The sequence below is a fragment of the Megascapheus bottae genome, chromosome 16, assembly GCF_031878675.1.
Source record: "Megascapheus bottae isolate mThoBot1 chromosome 16, mThoBot2.hap1, whole genome shotgun sequence".
NCBI classification, from domain to species: Eukaryota; Metazoa; Chordata; class Mammalia; order Rodentia; family Geomyidae; genus Megascapheus; species Megascapheus bottae.
The window spans coordinates 46,710,107-46,729,798 of NC_143524.1; the positions used below are offsets into that span (position 1 = coordinate 46,710,107).

Consider the following 19,692-nt stretch of genomic DNA (forward strand, 5'->3'; position numbering starts at 1 on the left):
TTTGTACATGTATCTAAAGCACTTTGATCATATGCTCTATTCCACTTCATGGTCTCCTTTCACCATTTCCCATTGCCTCCAACACAGTCCCTGTTTTTTTATCCTATCATTTTTTAAAAATCTAGATTCTGCATATGATAGCATGTGATATTTGTCTTAGTCCAGCTGACTTCATTTACCATGATTTCTGGTTCCATCTATTTTTATGCAAATGACATGATTTCCTTTGAGTGTGTGTGTGTGTGTGTGTGTGTGTTCGTGTGTTCGTGTGTTCGTTCGTGTGTTCGTGTTCTGGGACTTCAGGCTAGGGCACTTCCCTTAGCTTTTTCACTTAAGGCAGATGTTCTATCACTTGAGCCATAGCTCAACTTTCAGTTTTTGATGGTTAATTGGAGAGAAGAGTCTCACAGACTTTGCTGCCCAGGCTTGCTTTGGACCATATTCCTCAGATTTCAGCTTCCTGAGTAGGATTAAAATTTTTATTCTTTATGGCTGAATAATATTCCCATCATGTATATATACCATGCTTTCAAAAAAAATCCATTCATTGGCGCCTGGGCACCTGGACGGATTTCCTAGCTTGGTTGTTGTGAGTAGCCCTGCTGTAAACATGGGTGTACAAATGTATTCGCTGTATGCTACTCAGGAGTTGTGCCACTGTGCCCCACCAGTCATTTTATTTCGGAGTAACTCATCACTGTCGAGTGGGATCTGAAGTTCTCTGCTGTGGAGTTTAGGAGCAAATGAGAACACACGAGTGGGATCCCTAGCTCTGGCTGAGAACTTTCTAAGTCTCAGCACTGCGCAGACATGGCAGAGCAGGCCAGCCACCCTGGGTGGTGCTCCTGGATCCCACCCCCTTCTCATCCGGGTACTTCCGGTAGGAGGGTACTATGGCCTTGTCTGTCCTGGAGACTCAGAAAGGTGACATGACAGACTCCCAGGTTCTGCAGAGGCTGAGCTGGACTGTCTCAGGGGAGGTGCCCTGGAGTCAGGGGTAGGGGTGAGTGGGGAAGGCAGACAGCTTAGCCAACCGTTTTCTGGGTCTGGGACCCAGTCTGGGAGTGGGGACAGGCAGAGGGAATTTTCCAGATGGAAGGAGGAATGTTCCACACAGCACTGGAAAGTCCATGTTCCTTGACCTCATGGCGAGGCCCCCTTGTGCCTCAGGGAGGATGTGGCCTGGATTCTAAGCTCCCAACAGGTATTGCTGTGAGATGCAGAGGGGAGGGGACTGCCACCTACCCTAAGAGCCAGGGGCTGGACCAGGACAGATGCGAGTCTGAACCAGAGTGTGCCCACTCTTTAGCTCTGTAGAGGATTGGGTGGGCAGGACTGGGTGACCAGATGGGCCAGGGGCTCTGTGTGGGTGGGTGGAGGATGGGCTTGATGCTATATTTTCACTAGTGACTCTTAAATCTGATGATCCCAGAGCTGAGCTGGAGAAGGCCACGGTGTGGGGAGGCGATGTGACGTGTGTGTCACATAGACTCAGCAAGTCTGGGCTTGAACCAGGAGGTAGCAATGAGGTTACCTATTTCCCCCAAAGTCAGCCACTTGCCTGGTTCCAGGCTCCTGGACCTTGTCATGTGGAAATAGTGTGGAAATGTGTGGAGAAGGTACTGGAGTCCCCGAGGCAGGGGGAGAGCAGAGGGAAGAGGGAAGAAGGCTGCTCCCAGAGGCCCAGCCCGCCCCCCCCCCCCCCCACCAGGTTTAGCAAGCTAAAGGAGTCAGCCAGTGCAGCATATAGACGTGCTCATCTGCCACCTGGTGGCCACAGGGAATATTGCAGGGGAGAATAGCGTGGCTGGGAAGCCTGCCTGGAACCCATTTCTGTGTCCTCCGTTTTCTACACATTTCTCCAGCATGCATTGTGAAATGTAACATAGTTGGTCAGTTCCATCACCAGGGATAAGGTTACTGTTCCGTGTTCTTTAATCCTGCCACACCAACCTTGGAAGGTGCTGTTTCCACAGTCCTTGGAGATGACTTTCCCTTCCTGACATTTTACACAGGTCTCTTTGCATTCATGCCTCAGCTCAAATACTGCCTCCCCCAAAGGGTGTTGATCAGGGGCTGTTTCTCCTACACACACACACTTGTTGGTTCTTAACTACTTTGACTAGTGCAACTTATTTTGCTGGTCTTGGAGCTTGAAATCAGGGCCTAGGTACTTATCCCTGAGCTTCTTTTGCTCAAGAATAGCTCTCTATTTGTAGAGTCACAGCTCTACTTCTGGCTTTGTGGGTAGTGAATTGAGATAAGGGTCTCCAGGATTTTTCTGCCTGGGCTGGCTTTGAGCTGAGATCTGAGGATCTCAGCCTCCCGAGTAACTGGGATTACAGGCACGAGCCCCTGGCACCTGGTCCAGGGTTACCAGTTTACCAGAGGCTGCATGTGAAGCCAAGCCCCTTTATCCTGCCAAGTGACTGTGGGATGGGACAATGGCCCTCGATGTCCTGCTCTCCCCCCAACCCCCGCATCTCTTAGGTCTGGAGGGGAGTTCCCCTAAGAGGAGGGCAGCCTCCTGTGAAATTGATAATGTTTGACCCAAGCAGGTAGCAATGCTGACCCCCACCCCGACCTCTTATCATGCTGCATGCAGGCTGGCTCAAACTGACATTAGGGGCTCTGCTTCCCCCAGGAGCACTGGATCTCCCCGCAGAATGCCATGCACATCAAGCCCATGCACCCCACCTCGGTGCATGGCGTGGAGGACATGATCCGCCTGGGGGACCTCAACGAGGCGGGCATCCTGCGTAATCTGCTCATTCGCTACCGAGAACACCTCATCTATGTGAGTACTGCCCACTGCCACTCTGCTTGCCCCGGCCCTTGGCCAGCTCTGCAGCCACCCCAGGGCCTTCTGGGCTGCTGTGCTGAGGTTCTTCCAGGGCTAGGGCACAGCAGGGAGTGCTCTGCACCTCTCTGAACCCTTCAAGTCCAGGGTGGGCTTCCACAGGAGCTGCAGAAGCTCCTGCTAGGATTATCCGGGCCCAGATGTGTGCACTAGAGCCACTGTGTATTTCTGACATAAGCTCCGGGAAGATCCATGAGTGCAGGGAGCAGGTGGGGGCCTCTTGAGCTGCCCTTGGAGCTGAGCACCCACAATCCCTTTCGTTGTCCCTGGCTCAGAACTCCCCCTTACTCAGAAGGGATATCACTTGAGGGTGCATCTGTAGCACCCCTTGGCCAGTAAGTGGAACTAGATCCCTAGCCCAGGGAGGGGACCTCACAGCCCTCTAGAGGGACTCCTTAGTGTCTGCTTTTCGTTTTTGACAGCACTTTTCTTCCTCCTCTCCCTGGGCGGGGGTGGGGGGGAGCGGTGTGACCATCACCCAGGCATGCACAGTGTGACAGGTTGTTAGGTGTCACCATCCTGATGTCGTTTCTGGGTGGAGAGGAGGAGGAAGAGCCAAGATGAGAGCCTGAGCCCCTTCCTCTTGAGGGCTGCAGTCGGGGAATTCAAGCTATGGCCCCTGGAAGGGACCAAATCCTATATAGTCCCTGGCCCTGAGACTCAGAGTGTGTGTGTCTGCGGAGGTCTGGGGGTCTGCTTCGCGGGGTTTTGGGGCTCATGGGTGAGGATTAGAGCAAGACTTTGGAGAAGTATCTGGGGCCATTGTCCTGCCTAGAAAACCACACCTGTCCCTAACCATGGCAACCGCCCCTTCAGGATTGAGTTACCTGGGCTCAGCCCCACCCCCGCCCACCCCACATTTCCTCAGGTTACCTCCATGGCTCCTAGCCTTGGGCTGACTGGACACTGTGCCTGAATGCCCAGGACTCGCCTGCTTTGAGCTGGCCTGTCCCCAGGGCTGGAGAGAGTACCCTATGTACCCACTCTGTGGCTCCATATCAGCCCTGGCACCCTTGAATGTGGAGGGCCCTGAGTGGACCCCAGTAAACCTTTGCTAGGTGACCCAGGGCAGATTTGGGAGCAACAGATAGCCAGACAGTGAGGACCTAAGCTTTTCAGTGTTGAGAAGAGGCTGGAGCCCTTTCTGGATGTTTGTGGTCCCTTCTGGACTTGGCTGTCATGGGCACAGTGTGGGGAGAGCAGCCTGCGACACCCTGGCAGGGTTGTGATCCAGGGCACATTCCTTGTCTCTGCAGCCTGCCAGGCCCTCCAAGGGAGGAGTTCTTGGGGTGGCAGACCTGGGGCTTCCTGTGGGTACAGGTGATTCCTATCACAGCCCTCTGGCCGCACGGAGGCCCTGCTCCCTGCCATGGAGCTTGGGGCCCCCAGGAACTACATGTGTCCAGAATCTTTATCTCCTCCCATGCTCCACAGAGCAGGTTTCATGGCTGGAAATGTGAGAGGAGGCGTCTGCTGGGGCCCTGGATACTCAGGCAGGTGGGCTCAGGGCCATTCCAAGACTGCAGAGGACTGATGGGCACTGGACCCCAGAGAGCTGAGTCTGCTGGCAGAGGCCAGGCCTCCTGTTCTCATCCCACTCCCTGCTGCCAGCTGGTGGTGCATTCCTGGGGCTTGGGTAGCCCAAGTGAGGATATACCAGCGCTGAGGCTGTGGTGCCAAGGCCCCTCCTCAGCCCACCCCAGTTACCTGCTGGGTTCCTTGGCCAGTTCTTCAGCTTCTAGGGGGCTTAGCCCTCATCTGGCCAGGAGGAGCATGACCCCATCTCCAGGGTTGTCTGAGGATCACAGCCCACAGAGAGTTGCTGCATGCAGAGTCTTTGCCCATGGGGCCTGCGGGGTCATCCCTGTTGCTGGGGAGGGTCCTCTCACAGGACAAAGGTCTCGTATGTGTTCATGCGTGTGTGTGCACACAGATATACATGCTGGTATTGGGCCTGGGTGCTGTCCTTGAACTTTTTGCTCAACACTAGCACTTTATTACTTGATCCACAGCTTCACTTCTGTTTTCTTTGGTGGGTGGTTCATTGGTGGTAAGAGTCTCCTGCACTTTCCTCCCTGGGCTGGCTTTGAACTGCAATCCTTACACCTCAGCTTCTTCAGTAGCTGGGATTGTGGGTGTGAGTCACTGGTGCCCTGCAAGAACTCTCATTTTTAAGACATATTTTTAAGCAAGTGTACCTGGTGTTGTTAGAAAATTGTTCTTGGGCCAGGAGTTTGGCCTAGTGGTTAAAGTGCTTGCCTAGCATGCACAAAGACCCGGGTTCGATTCCTCGGTACCACATACATAGAAAAAGCCAGAAGTGGTGCTGAGGATCAAGTGGTGGTGCTCTATCCTTGAGAAAGTCCAAGGATAGTGCTCAGGCCCTGAGCTCAAGCCCAGGACTGGCCAAAAAAAATTGTTCTAATCAGGAGAGAACCACTGCTGTAGATTGTGCATACATGTGTATGTGTACGTACACATGCACAAACTACACAGTTGGTCACATCTTTTGTTGCACTCTTCTGTTCCTTTCCTACTACCACATCCCCTGGCAGACTTCTGCTGCATAGTGGTTAGCATTGTTTAGGACACTGGCAGGCTGTCACCTGGCTTTCTTCCTTGCTAGTTTCTGGGGACTGCAGTTAATACAGTCGCTCAGTCACAACAAACACTGCTTAGCATCAGTGTGCTGTGCATGGTGCCAGAGACTTGGGGATGGATAGAAGTCTTGAAGCTGAAGCGTGCAGGAGTCGGGAAATGGCCTGGAGGGCCTGGATGGGGTGCTGTGTTTCCACTTCCTGGAGGAGGTGCCATTTCGGGCTCTGAAGAATGGGTGGGAAGGAATTAGCTGGGTGAAGAGGCACAAGCGAAGTATGGGTTGTCTGAGATGGCCGGGGAAACGTTGGGCTCTGTGCTGCAGGTTTCATGTGGAAGAACCCCCTGGCTGTGGCTGTGGAGTGGCAGAGGCCAGGCTTGGGGACACGATGTGCACTTTGTCCTAAAGCTCTGGGACACCGTAGGCTGGTTTCCACAGAGGACAGTATGGTCAAGGTTTTTCTTTTCTTTTTCCGGTAATGGGACTTGAACTCATAGCCATGCACTCTTGGTTGGCTTTTATTTTCCACAGTCCTGGGGCTTGAACTAAGGGCCTCAGCACTCTCCTTGGGCTTGGGCTTTCTCACTGGTAGTGCTCTACCATTTGAGCCACAGCACCACTTCTGACTTTTTTTTTTTTTGGTATGTGGTACCAGGGAATTGAACCGGGATCTTTGTGCATGCGAGGCAAGCACTCTACCACTAGGCCACGCTCCTAGCCCTGTTTTTGTTTTTTTGCCAGTTGTTGAGCTTGAACTCAGGCCCTGAACCTCTCTGTGCCCAAGGCTCTACCACTTGAGCCACAGTGCTGCTTCTGGTTTTTGAGTGGCTAATTGGAGATAAGAATCTCACAAGGACTTTTCTGCCCAGGCTGGCTTTGAACCCTGATCCTCAGATTTCAACATCCTGAGTGGCTAGAACTACAGGTATGAGTCACCAGTGCGCAGCTTGGTTGGCTGTTCATGTATATGTGTGCTGGGCCTGAGGCTTGAGCTCAGAGTCTGGGTGCTGTCCCTGAGCTTTTGTGCTCAAAGTGAGTGCTCTCCCACTTGAGCCGCAGCTCCATTTCAGGCTTTTTTTTTGAGTTAAAAAATTGTTATTGTAAAGATGATGTACAGAGGGATTACAGTCACGTAAGCCATCAGTACAGTCACATAAGCAATGAGTCCAGTTCTTTTTGGATAATGTCACCCCTTAATCTCTCCCCGTTTTCCCTCTACTTCTATTTGGTGTTTAATTAGAGATAAGATTCTCATAGACTTCCTTGACCAGACTGGCTTCAAGCTTTGATCCTCAGATCTCAGCCTCCTGAGTAGCTAAGATCACAGATATGAGCCACCAGTGTTCAGCAAGGTCAAGCCTGCGGTTGCTGTGGGTGGTGGAGAGATGGTGGGAGGTGCACGTGACTGCTGACATGTGACTTTCCAGGTGCTGTTGGGAGATGGGGAGGAAGGAACAGGGTTTTCACTCTGGGAGAAGGATGGTGCTGGTACAGAGTTAGCAGACTGAGGAACAGCACTGGAGGGAGGGGCCAGAGCTGGTTTGGATGTGCTGTGGTCACAGTGGGGACTTCCAGGAGACAGGGAATGAAGAGCCTATGCCCAGTTGTATCAAAGTTATGGGCAGAGTGGAGAGGTCACAGAAGTCATGAGTGGAAGGATGTCTGGCCCCGCTCAGAAGTCTACTTGGTTCTCAACATCCTTCTGTCTCTTTCTACTCTCCTGCCCTGAATTTGCTCGCCGAGTCTCTCAGGGTCACTGCCTGGCTCATTAGTCTGAGATGGCGACTGTCATTTGTCCTCCATGCTGTCAGGGTGACCTTTCTCCCAAATGTCCTGTTTGTTCACACATCCATGCCCACTGGAGACCCCTCACTCCACCACCACCCTCTCTCAGGGAATCTGTGCTCTGTCTGAGCTCCCGAGGGCCACCTCTCCATGGTGCTTCTAAGAATAAACAGTGTACAGGCAGCTGCTGCCCTGTGGCATTGCTAGGTGAGAGGTGGGCACCACATTAGTGGGGCACCCTGTGGCTTATGCTTATAATCCTAATCTACGTAGGAGACTGAACTCTAAGGATTAAAGTTTGAAGCCACCCTGGGCAGGAAAGTCCCTGAGACTCTTATCTCCAATTAACTACCAGAAGTGGCAATGTGGTAGAGTGCTAGTCTTGAGTGAAAAGGACTCAGATTGATGATGATGATGATGATGATGATGATGATGATGATGATGGAGATGGAAGAGGGAAGAGTCAAGTGCAGTGCTTACACCTGCCATCTCAGCTACTTAGAAGGTTGAAATTAGGAGTGCAGTTGTAGGCCAGCCTGGGGAAAAATGTGCAAGATTCTATCTTAGCCAATGGAGCTAAGCACAGTGATTCTCACCTATCATCCAGGCTCGATGGGAGGCGTATATTGGAGGATTGTGGTTGAGGCAGAAATGAAATGCTATTTGGAAAACAGCTAAAGCAATAAAAGGCTGCAGACGTGGCTCAAATGACGGGGTTCCCAGCTACAAGACAGATGTTTTCAACACTGGGGACAGTGGCCAAGGGGGTCCCAGGCTGATTAGCCCAGCCCTGGGCCACACGGGTGGTATTGCTCTCGGGGAAGACCCTGGCCACCCCATTTTCCACTGACCACTCCTTTTTCTCTGCTCTGGCACCTTGCATCCCCAGACCAACTGAGGAGGGCGGGTGAGTGAGGTTTTGGGGCTTTGGCTTGGCCTGGCTGGCTGCTCCCCTCCACCTCCGGCACCCACCTTCTCCCCTGCAGGGGCTCACGGTGGAAGAGGCTGCTTTGTAGGGAGGGTGCATTTTGGGCCCCACAAAGGCATCTACCCATCTCAGGGTGTCGAAGACCAAGCCAGGCCTGAAGCCTGGGTCTCTTGTCGCTGCCCTGCCTCTGACCTGGCACATGGTGCCAAGACTCCCTTGCCCTGCATGGCCATACTGGGCGGAGTTGCTCTGCATGGTGGCAGCATCTGAGTCCTGGGTGGGGAATGAGGGATGGGGACAGACAGGATGGTCACCTCCTTGTGTGGCCACATCTATCTGTGGTCTCTCCAGACCTCAGAAGCCACTATATCCATCACCAATGGCAGGGTAGGCCTGCCTGACCTTTGGAAGCTGGAGGAAAGAATAACCACTGTGATGCACTCCTGCTCTGAGCCACAGAGTAGGCGGGATTTCCACTCACATGAGCTTAGCAAGTCCCTTGTCCCTTTGTACCCGCAGACATACACAGGCTCCATCCTGGTGGCAGTGAACCCATACCAGCTGCTCTCCATCTACTCGTCAGAGCACATCCGCCAGTACACCAACAAGAAGATCGGGGAGATGCCCCCCCACATCTTCGCCATTGCCGACAACTGCTACTTCAACATGAAGCGCAACTGCCGGGACCAGTGCTGTATCATCAGGTGGGTGGCCTGACACTTGCCGGTCCCACGAGGCATGGCTCTACTGTTAGAAGTGCCAGGGAGCTCCCAGCAGCCCTGTTCTGTGTCATAATACAGAGAATCACCCATTACTGCCAAAGCTTGTGTTGGCTACTTTTTTTTTTTTTTGCCAGTCCTGAGCCTTGAACTCAGGGCCTGGGCACTGTCCTTGGACCCATTTTGCTCAAGGCTAGAGCTCTACCACTTGATCCACAGTACCTCTTCTGGCTTTTTCTGTGTATGTGGTACCAAGGAATTGAACCCAGGGCTTTGCGCATGCTAGGCAAGCAGTCTACCACTAGGCTACGCTCCCAGCCTCTTCTGCTGGCTTTTGAGGTTGGCTCCCGTTAAGTTCCAGTCAATTGAAATCTCAGGTTTCTGTTTTATCTTGGGCTGAGCGTAAAAGGCCAAAACCTTTGATTGAACATCTAATACATGCCATGCCAGGTGTGAGTGTGTGAATGAATGAATGGATGGATGGAGTTATCTGTGGGCGTGGCAGAGCCCTGAGCTCCCGAGGTTGCAGCTTTTAGCCCATACTGCAGACAGAGAGTTGACGGGACAGCTGGGGCTGAGCCCATCCTGCTTTCCTCTGCAGCGGAGAGTCGGGAGCAGGAAAGACGGAGAGCACAAAGCTGATCCTGCAGTTCTTGGCAGCCATCAGTGGACAGCACTCATGGATCGAACAGCAGGTCCTGGAGGCCACCCCAATCCTGGAAGGTAGGGTCAGGCTCTGAGGCCGGGGCTGGCACTGGGCTCGGGCCGACCTTCACCATGACCTCTGAGTCCCAACCCCCGCAGCATTCGGCAATGCTAAGACCATCCGCAACGACAACTCCAGCCGCTTTGGGAAATACATCGACATCCACTTCAACAAGCGGGGTGCCATCGAAGGGGCCAAGATCCAGCAGTACCTGCTGGAGAAGTCTAGAGTCTGCCGTCAGGTGGGTGTGAGCCCTGCGTTTGGGGCAGGGGCAGATGTGGGGCAGACCACACCTTGGGTGAGTGGACACTGCTATCTGTGGCCCCCACTAGCCCCCCTCACCTTGCATGGGTCCGGAGTGTCCTCCCCCTGGGCTTGTGCTCTGGCCCACGCCTTGCTCACCCTTAGGCCCCTGACGAGAGGAACTACCACGTGTTTTACTGCATGCTGGAGGGCATGAATGAGGAGCAGAAGAAAAAGCTGGGCCTGGGTCAGGCTGCTGACTACCACTACTTGGCCATGGTGAGGCTTGGGGTGGGGGGGAAGAGGTCACCCAGCCCCATAAGATCCTGCAGGCCTAGACCTCCCCAACACGGCCCGCTCCACTTGAGCCTGGTGGGTGAAAACGTTCCCACACTCCTCTCTCTGTCCCCCACCCTGTTCGGCCCAGCCACAGGCCTGTCCCCATCTGTCATGGGGTCTGCTCCCTCACCTCGAGTGAATTCGCAGCACAGAGATTTCTTCTTTCTATGCTTGTGCTGTGGCTTGAACTCGGGCTCTACCATTTGAGTCACAGCTTCATTTATATCGTTGGCTAGTTAACTGAAGAGTCTCTTGAACTTTCTGGCCTGGGCTAGCTTTGAACTGAGATTCTCAAATCTCAACCTTCTGGCTGGGAATGTGGCTTAATGGTAGAGTGCTTGCCTAGCGTGCATGAAGCCTTGGGTTCGATTCCTCAGTACCACATGAACAGAAAAAGCTGGGAGTGGTGCTGGGGGTCAAGTGGTAGAGTGCTAGCCTTGAGCAAAAGAAGCTCAGGGACGGTGCCCAGGCCCTGAGTTCAAGCCCCAGGACCGGCAGCAACAACAAACCCCTCAGCCTTCTGAGTATCTAGACATAAGCCACTGGGTTCCTATCTACAGAGACATTTCTAACAGCAAACATCCAATACAAGAACACAGATGTTGCATCCCTCTTAGATATGTCTCCTATCCCCGCTTTTAGGCTTTGTGGTCATAAGGCCCAGAACTCCAGGGCTTGCTGGTGGCAGGGTTGTGGTACGGGCAATTTGCTCCCCCTAAGCATGACATGGGGGTTTGGAGGCCATGCCCAGAGCAGGCTGGGTGTGGGGTACACCCCATGTATATCACCGAGGGATACCCAGAAAGGCCAGAAGGCCATGAGTCTGGGCTGTGTGGGTGACAGGCCTTCCTGGGTGCTCTTTGACTGGCTGGCATGCTTAGTCACATGCAGCATGAGCCAAAGGGTCAGTACCCTGGGAGGGGGTGGCCCTGAGGGTGCAGGAGCATGGTGCAGCCTTGGGGCTACGACTGTCAGGTGGGGGGGGGAGGCCTGGCATTGGTGGCACTGATGTCATGGGTGGCCCCCAGGGATGGGAAGAAGCCCTCTGGCCTCCAGCCCCAGGGTAGCCAGCGAGGAGGAACCTTTTGACCCAGGCGCCATCTCTTGGGGTTACCCAGGGCTCCCTGGTGACCCCCTAGTCCCCACTCTTCTGTCTTGCTTCCCAGGGGAACTGCATAACCTGCGAGGGCCGGGTGGACAGCCAGGAGTACTCCAACATCCGCTCAGCCATGAAAGTGCTGCTGTTCACAGACACGGAGAACTGGGAGATCATGAAGCTCCTGGCGGCCATCTTGCACATGGGCAACTTGCAGTACGAGGGTGAGGCTGGTGGTGCCGGCTCCGGGGTGGCAGGACAGATGATGGCTTTTGGCAGGGTGGTGTCGGTCTTGGCACTGGAGGCCGCCCCTGGGAGCCATCCCACCACTGAGAGGAGGTACACTGGGAGTTGAATGGGGCCCTTAAGACTCTTCCTCCTCCTCTGAGGTCACATGTCTTAGAAAGGGGTAAGTAGTGGAATCTGAAGTAACTCACCCTGAGTTACTATGAGCGGCCACATAGCCATCTGAAAGGAAACGGGTCCTGCCCCTGCTTCTTCCTGGACCCCTAGTATGAGGTCCTAGGCAGAGAAGGTTATTTGGGGAATTCTCTCAGTGAATGAAAGATCCCAGCACTCAAGCACAACTGAAAAGACTTAACAATGCCCTGGACAGAAGAATGAGATTGTGCAAACGTCCTGAGGCCCCCAGAGAGTGGGGTGGAGGTTGGGGGATGGTGAAGCTGCCGGTGAGCATGTGCGGCTTTAGACTGCGGGCATGGTGTCAGGTACTGGCATAGGGTCCCAAAGGCTCTCATCGGAACATGAATTAGACATACGTTGATGCCCTCTGTGGGGCTGGGCAGGTGGCCTGGTACCCCAGGACTGCCTGGGCTCCCTCACTCACCTCTCACCCAACACCCCATCCTTGCTGCCAGCAGCTCGCACGTTTGAAAACCTAGATGCCTGCGAAGTCCTCTTCTCCCCATCACTAGCCACTGCTGCGTCTCTGCTCGAGGTCAGTGCAGGCTTTTTGTCCCCACTTGTGCATTTGTCCCTCCAAGATGGTGCTGGCATGTGGGGGCCAGGATACAGGTGGGGGGACAGAGTTACAAGTGGGCTCAGTGCTTTCCCACGGAAGCACAACCCTGAGTCCAGGGACCTCACTGGCCTTGGGTGTCTGCTTGGCCCCAGGCGGCCTGGGCCTGAGGCCTTGCGAGTCATTCTTGCACGTATAGCCTGTGTACATACCTGGTCAAGAGCACAGTCTCCACGGGTCAGGTTGCTGAGTCTATCAGTCCCTTAGTAAAGGTCCCCTGGGCTCTGACCAGGGTTGGAGAGTAGTTGGGGCCGGTCCTGGAAGGGGCAGGTAGGGTGCTGATAGGACTAGAAGGGTTATGTGGCAGTGTGTGTCTCAGGCAGCCCCCAGGGGGCTTGTGACATGGTGGGGATTGGGTTGGGGCCAGGGAAGGGCAGCTCAGTGGAGGTGGAGGATGCACCAGAGCCAGGCGGGGTCGGGTCGCAATCCTGAGGATCTGTACCAGGTGAACCCTCCGGACCTAATGAGCTGCCTGACCAGCCGCACCCTCATCACCCGCGGGGAGACAGTATCCACTCCACTCAGCAGGGAGCAGGCGCTGGACGTGCGCGATGCCTTCGTCAAGGTGGGCGGTGGTGGAGTGGCTGCCTGCTCTCTGCCCTCGGGAGTTGGGTCACCCCAGAGCCAGGCCTCACACCAGCCTGCATTGGACTGGAGGCAGCTTCCCCTGGCTGTCGCTACACTGGGCTCCATCTGCCCTGCTCTGAGCCCCACATATCTCACAGGGGCCAGGCCTGAGCTCCACACTCCCCACCCCAGCCTTCAACTTGGCCTCTGTTCCTAGCCAAGGACATCTTCTTGGGTCTGTAGAAGAAGGGGGGACAGCTTGGGCAGAAGCCCGCCACCCTCTTTCCCTTTGTCACTTATCATCCCATGCCAGGCGGTGCTGGGCTCTGGGATGCAGAACTCTCCAGAGCTGCTGTAGAGACAGAGAGACTGAGGAGGGAGCCCAAAGGTTACTGTTTCCCAACTTGTAGCAGCAGTGAAGCTTCTCAGATATGTTCATATGTGAGCAGGGGACTTACCTATTTATGTAGATTTTGACATCTTCATTGAGCATGCCCAAAATGGAGATAGTATTATTTATTTTGGGGGGACTCAGCCTCACACGTGAAGGCAGGGGCCTTCAAGGCTACCACTCCAGCCTTAGTTTTTTGCTCGTTATTTTGTGGTAGGTGTATTGTCTTCAGGCAATACACCTGTGTTGGGTTTCTTGGTAGTCAGGAAACCATCTACCCACACCGCATCTAGCTCTTCATTGTACAGGAGTCTTGTGGACTTCTGTTCAGGTTGGCCTTGAACCATGATCCCAACAATTTTAGCTGGGACTTCAGATATGAGCCACCACTGACTGGTTCCTTTTTTATTTAAAATAAAAGTGAACAAGGTAAGCATACAACATGATAGAAAATGACCTTGCAGGCACTTTTGAGCCTTTGATCAAGACAACACAGGGTTATTATGAACACTACCAAAAGAATCATGAATGGGAGAAATCTGTAAGACAGTTAAAACTCTTATCCCTTTTCCTTCCCTCTCCTCTCCCAAGGGGCGAGAGCAAGGTTCCAGTGTCAATGTCTTCTCAGTCAGCGGCCAGGTTTTTGCAGGTGTGCAAGCAGGTGCTGTGGCCGTGGGAAAGTGGTCCCGCAGCAGCGTCCTGTCCCGTAGGTGGGTGGGAGCCAGCACGAAAGCTGCAGGAGCCCCGCCTGTCCCCCGAGGCCCACTGGCTGATGAGTCACCTTTCAGGGCATCTACGGGCGGCTCTTCGTGTGGATTGTGGACAAGATCAATGCTGCGATTTATAAGCCTCCCTCCCAGGAGATGAAGAACTGTCGCCGGTCCATCGGCCTTCTGGACATCTTTGGGTTTGAGAATTTTGCTGTGAACAGGTATTACGTGGGCACTGCTGGGTGGAAATGTCACCTCTCACCTTTTAAACCCACTGGCTGTTGGCAGCGTTGGCTTTAGACATCCTGGAGGTCCCCCTCTTTCCTAGGGTCAGCTGAGGCCTGCTCGGGTGGGTGCGTGCATGTGAGTGTGTATACACATGCACACGTGCATCTGGGATACTTCGGAGGTACCTCAGGTGTCCAGGTCCTGTGGCCACAGATGCTGTGCCCACTGCCCCCAAGCTACAGGGCACCTCAAATCGGATGAGGCCTGGGTCAGTCTCAGGTGCTAATTCCTGTGCCTCCCAGGCTCCTAATCTTCCATGTGACAGAGCGTAGTGCAGGCATAAGCCATGCCTGGCCCAATTCCTACCGGTGTGACTCCAGGCGAGTCACAGCAACTCCCCACCTGAACAGGTTAAGTCTACATCTCAGCAGAGTCAGCATTCAGGGCTCTGCAGGTGACTTCATGTCGACCCCCTCCTTCCTCCCAGCGACACCCTCTCGGGTTCACCTCCTCAGTATCTTGACTCCTCCCTTCCCAGGTTCTCCCCTGGTCCTCCCCATGGGTCCTGGGGCCTGGCTTGGGGGTCACCCCTTTTCTGACTTCTCTGGGTGCTCTTGAGTGACAGTCCTACCCCACCAAGGAGTGGCGATGGGAGCACCCGGCCAAAGTCACGCTGCAGATTGCAGATGGAGGCAGAGCCAGGCATGCTCCGGGGCTTGAGTAAGCCGCCCTCCCCCCACGATTCCCTGGCTCCTCTCCCCCCTCCTCCCCTCCCCGCCCAGCTTTGAGCAGCTCTGCATCAACTTTGCCAACGAGCACCTGCAGCAGTTCTTTGTCCGGCACGTGTTCAAGCTGGAGCAGGAGGAGTACGACCTGGAGAGCATTGACTGGCTGCACATCGAGTTCACCGACAACCAGGACGCCCTGGACATGATCGCCAATCGGCCCATGAACATCATCTCCCTCATCGACGAGGAGAGCAAGTTCCCCAAGGTGGGCGCGGAGCACGCCAGGTCCCTTCCCTGCTTGGAGCCTCTGCTTTCCCCACCCGAGGAGCAGGAGTAATGGCACACCCCTCTCGGGATGTTCTGGGCCAGTTGTAGTACATTCGTGTGACACGTGAGATCACCTGCGGTCTACGGGGTCCTGTACCGGGCGTTGATCTGAGTCACAGCTGGGCAGAGAATGTGTGCGAGGCACAGAATATGCTAGGGTTGAAGAGGGCAGCGAGAGATAGCATGGATAATTTTATGACGCAGCCCTCCTGTGTTGCCCAGGCAGGCCTTGAACTCGTGGGCTGAGGGGATCCTCGTGCCTCAGCCTTCCACAGAGCTGACACAGGCACATGTCATTGTGCCTGGCTGCTCTTGGGATTTCGATCCTGAGGCTCTAACTGGAATATGTTCTCCAGGCTGTGCAATTCCACTTTATCCACTTAACAAAAGGGAAACTGAGGACCCAGCTCTGGTGGAAAGGATGATGGAGGGGGGCTCTTGGAAAAGGTCAAGGAGGGGCCTATGCGGAGAGGCAGCAGGGACAGAGGGAGGACAATCGGCAGCCGTCCCTCTGCTTCCACAGGGCACCGACACCACCATGCTGAATAAACTGAACTCTCAGCACAAACTCAACCCCAACTATGTGCCCCCCAAGAACAGCCACGAGACCCAGTTTGGCATCAACCATTTTGCAGGCATCGTCTACTATGAGACCCAAGGTACTGGCAGGCCGGTGGGTGGCTGTCTGCTGTGTCCTGGCCTTCCCTGCCTCCAGCCCAGAAATCCCCCAGGACAGAGTGGGAAATGTGGGGCTCAGTGCCCTCCTTTTTCAGAGAGATTTGTACATGTGTGTGTGCTGTTCTGGGGAATTGAACTCAGCGCCTCAGTATTGTCCCTGAGCTTTTATGCTCAAGGTTAGCACTCAATCACTTAAGCCATAGCTCCAATTCCATTTCAGGTTGGCTTTGAACTGTAATCTTCAGGTCTCAGCCACTTGTATAGGACAGGAGCCTGGGGGAATGTGTGTATGTACATGCACACTGGTCCTGGGCCTTGAACTCAGGACCTGAGCGCTGTCCCTGAGCTTTTGTGCTCAAGGCTAGTACTTAATCACTTGAACCACAGCTCTACCTCTAGCATTTTGATAGAGGTAAGATTTTTCTTCCAAGGCTGGCTTTGCACCACAATTTTCAGATCTCAGCTTCTTGAGTAGCTAGGATTATAGGCACAAATCACGGGGGATATGTGTGTGTTATATATAAATGAGAGAGAAAAAGAGAGGGAGAGGGAGAGATTGGAGCTGAGAATCAGTCATTTTTGTGAGCCAGTCATTTACCACTTGAGCTTGAAGAATATTTTTTTTTTGCCAGTCCCGGGGCTTGAACTCAGGGCCTGAGTACTGTCCTTAGGCTTTCTCAAGGCTAGAGTTCTACCACTTGAGCCACAGTACCACTTCTGGCTTTTTCTATGTATGTGGTATCAAGGAATCATACCTGGGACTTCATGCATGCTAGGCAAGCATTCTACCATTAAGACTCAACTCCCAGCCTCCTAAAGAATTTTTTTTTTAAATATGGTAAAGAGCCAGGCATGGTGGCTCATGCCTGTAATCCTAGCTACTCAGGAGGCTGAGATCTGAGGATCAAGGTTCAAAGCTAGCCGGGGCACAAAAGGACCTAAGACGCTTATCTTCCATTAACTTCTAAAAAATGGGAAGTGGCTTAAGGGTAGGGCAGTAGCCTTGAGCTGTTGAGCTCAGAGACTATGTCCTGGCCCAAGGGTAGGGCAATAACCTTGAGCTGAAGAGCTCAGGGACAGTGGCCAGGTCCAGAGTTCAAGCCCCATGACCCACAAAACAAAAATTGTGGTAAAGCATATCGCTATGACATTTTGCATTTTAAGTGTACCCTGGAGTGGCACTAGGTACATTTACAGGTTTGGGCAATGGTCACCACCTCCTCTAGGGCTTTTATCTTCCCACACAGGAGATCTACATATCATCAGTAACTCTCACCCTCCCTCAGCCTGTCATTCATTCTACTTAGTGTCTTGTGAGTTTGGCCATTCTAGGCACCTCTTGTGGGTGTGATCAGGTGGTATATGTCCTTCTGTGTCCAATTTCCTTTGCACTGTGTCTTCGAGGCTTACCCATGTTATAGTACAGGTAAACTGCCTTCTCTTTCATAGCAGAATAACACTCTGCCACAGTTGATATGCTGTTAGTGACTCTTGGACTATTTGTCCCCTTTGGTCAATATGCAAGTGCTGCTGTGAAGAGTTAACAGAATCTGCAGGAGTTCTGCTTTCTGTTCTTTTGGGGGGCTCAATGCTCCATGTACATATGAGGAACTAGGCATGTATTCTTACATGATGGATGCAGATTATTAGAGGCAAAGCGGATCCTGGAAACAACTCTTCCCTACCTGGCTCTCCAGCAAGGAACAAGGCCAAGGGCAAGTGATAAAGGGTCCCTTTCCTTCTTCCTTTCCCCTCGTCCCTTCCCTTCCTCTCCCTCCCTCCTCCCCTCTCCTCTCTCCTCTTTCCTCTTCCCTCCCCTCTTCCTTGAGACAGAGTCTCTGTGGAACCCAGGCACACTGATGTTGTGATCCTCCTCCCCCTCCCTTCTGAGTGCTGGGATTGCAGGTGTGTAGCACCGCACACCTTGGAATTCTCACCACCTTCAGAAGGCCTTGCTGACTTTTCCCTGACCCTGAGATGGAGGGCTGGCTTCAAGTTAGTACCTGTGCAGATGTAATATGTCCAGTTGCTGCCCATCAGACTCCAGGGACCCACTCAGAGTCAAGGCCAGTGGCATTCCTGACAGGAAAGCCAGGAGCCATCAGGGTTCAACCCCCTTGTGAATTGTCCTGGAAGTCAGGCATGTGTCCGCAGCATGTTGCTGTGCTGTCCCCCTCTCACAGATGAGGATACTGAGGACCAGGAAGAGGACTGGTTTAGGCTCACAGAAAGGCTGACCATGGGCCTCTAATGAGAGCCCTGTCACTCTGTCACCACCCCAAAGCAGTTGGACGTCCATCAGGTGGACAGCCCAGCACTATGGCCCCTCGGACATATCCACCCTAATAGAAGCTTGTTAACGAATCCCAGGGTCTCCAGTCTTTGGAACGGCGGCTTCTCTGGGGCTGTGAGGTGCAGGAAGCTGCCCTGGACAGACGTCAAGGTTCTGGGCTTGAGACTTAGGCTTGCCATGTCTTGCTGTGTGGCATTGGAGCACTCTCCTGGCTTCTCTGAACATTCCTTTCCCTCATGGGATGGGGAAGAACCCCCTGCCTGCTCCCCTATAGTGGGCCCGAGGGTGCTGTGTAAGCCTTGATGTCCAGCCTGGCGGTGGTGGTCAAGCTGGTCCTTACTGCTGGCATGTGTCAGGGCAAGCTGCATTCTCTCCAGGACACATGCTTGCCTAGAACGAGCTGTGACATCTTAGTTCAAAGCCGCTTCTGGTGGCTTTGGGCTGCTTCAGTCATTCCTGTTCTGTCTGGAACAGAACAGGGGTGTCTTAAGACACCCCATCCCCCTATCCCACCTTGGTCAGGCCTGGCAAGGGCCTGTGTGAAGGGCAGGATGGCCCCCCCACTGTTTCTGTACCCTTGGGAAAGCTGTCCTCTCCAGGCCTCAATGTCCCCCACTGAGACCCAGATGTGCGCAGGTGAGGTGAAGATGGAAGGTCTTCGTGGCTCGGCTGTGGCAGGCTTGGAGTGGGCTGGGTCTGGCTTGGCATTTCCCACTGGCCAGGCACCATTATGACCCATTCTTTGCTGCTGCTCAGGCTTCCTGGAGAAGAACCGGGACACCCTGCATGGGGACATTATCCAGCTGGTCCACTCCTCCAGGAACAAGTTCATCAAGCAGATTTTCCAGGCTGATGTCGCCATGGTGAGGACGCATGGGGAGGGGGGGGGAGCAAAGCCTTCTACTGAACTGGAAGGCAATAGCCAGAAGCTAGGGCTGGGCTTGCGAGCAGTGGGTCAGGGGAATCCACAGAGACAGGGAATGGAGACAGGACTTGGTTGTGATTCCAGGAGGCTCCTGCATGGTCCTCTTGTACTGATTGGGAGGAGAAGGGATGCATGGGAGAGGTCATGGTGCCTGGTGGGGTCTAGGTTTGCCACAGGGGTGTGCCCACTGGATTTGTACCATGAAAGGAGACTGGACAGCATGGCACAAAGTCACTCCCCCCACCCCCAGGCCCCATAACGGGACTTCTGGTCCCCTATTCTGAGGCTCTCAGGTGATGTCTGGTGGATTTTCCTCCTGCGGGCATGACTGCCATTTGTGGAAGGCAGAACCCCTACCCCCTGTGCCCGTATAGGACCCCAGGCCTCTGCCCACAGACCTCCCTCCCTCCCTCCCTCAGTGGATTGTGCACCTGCTTTCTGATCTTCCCACTCATGGTCCTTCCTCCTGTCTCACCTGCCTGTGATTCCCCTTGTAGTTTCTCTGTGGTTATTCATCCGGCACTCTCCGCCAGA

General features: G+C 53.9%; 1 protein-coding gene across 5 annotated transcripts in view; it reads left to right on the forward strand.

Moving 5' to 3' along the window:
- Myo7a (myosin VIIA) overlaps window positions 1-19,692 on the forward strand; it is a 73,019-nt gene that overhangs the window by 15,806 nt on the left and 37,521 nt on the right. For 3 of the 5 annotated variants that reach the window (XM_090348467.1, XM_090348470.1, XM_090348469.1), the window contains 13 exons: window positions 2,645-2,797; window positions 8,689-8,873; window positions 9,490-9,611; window positions 9,693-9,835; window positions 10,003-10,116; window positions 11,343-11,496; window positions 12,154-12,230; window positions 12,757-12,876; window positions 14,058-14,200; window positions 14,990-15,200; window positions 15,786-15,921; window positions 18,990-19,096; window positions 19,656-19,692. The exon at window positions 19,656-19,692 is cut by the window's right edge and continues 17 nt beyond it. In XM_090348467.1, the coding sequence (XP_090204593.1) occupies window positions 2,645-2,797; window positions 8,689-8,873; window positions 9,490-9,611; window positions 9,693-9,835; window positions 10,003-10,116; window positions 11,343-11,496; window positions 12,154-12,230; window positions 12,757-12,876; window positions 14,058-14,200; window positions 14,990-15,200; window positions 15,786-15,921; window positions 18,990-19,096; window positions 19,656-19,692 (1,702 nt within the window). Of the gene's footprint in view, window positions 1-2,644; window positions 2,798-8,688; window positions 8,874-9,489; window positions 9,612-9,692; window positions 9,836-10,002; window positions 10,117-11,342; window positions 11,497-12,153; window positions 12,231-12,756; window positions 12,877-14,057; window positions 14,201-14,989; window positions 15,201-15,785; window positions 15,922-18,989; window positions 19,097-19,655 lie in introns of those variants that run through there. The other 2 variants (XM_090348468.1, XM_090348472.1) reach the window with 2 other exon arrangements.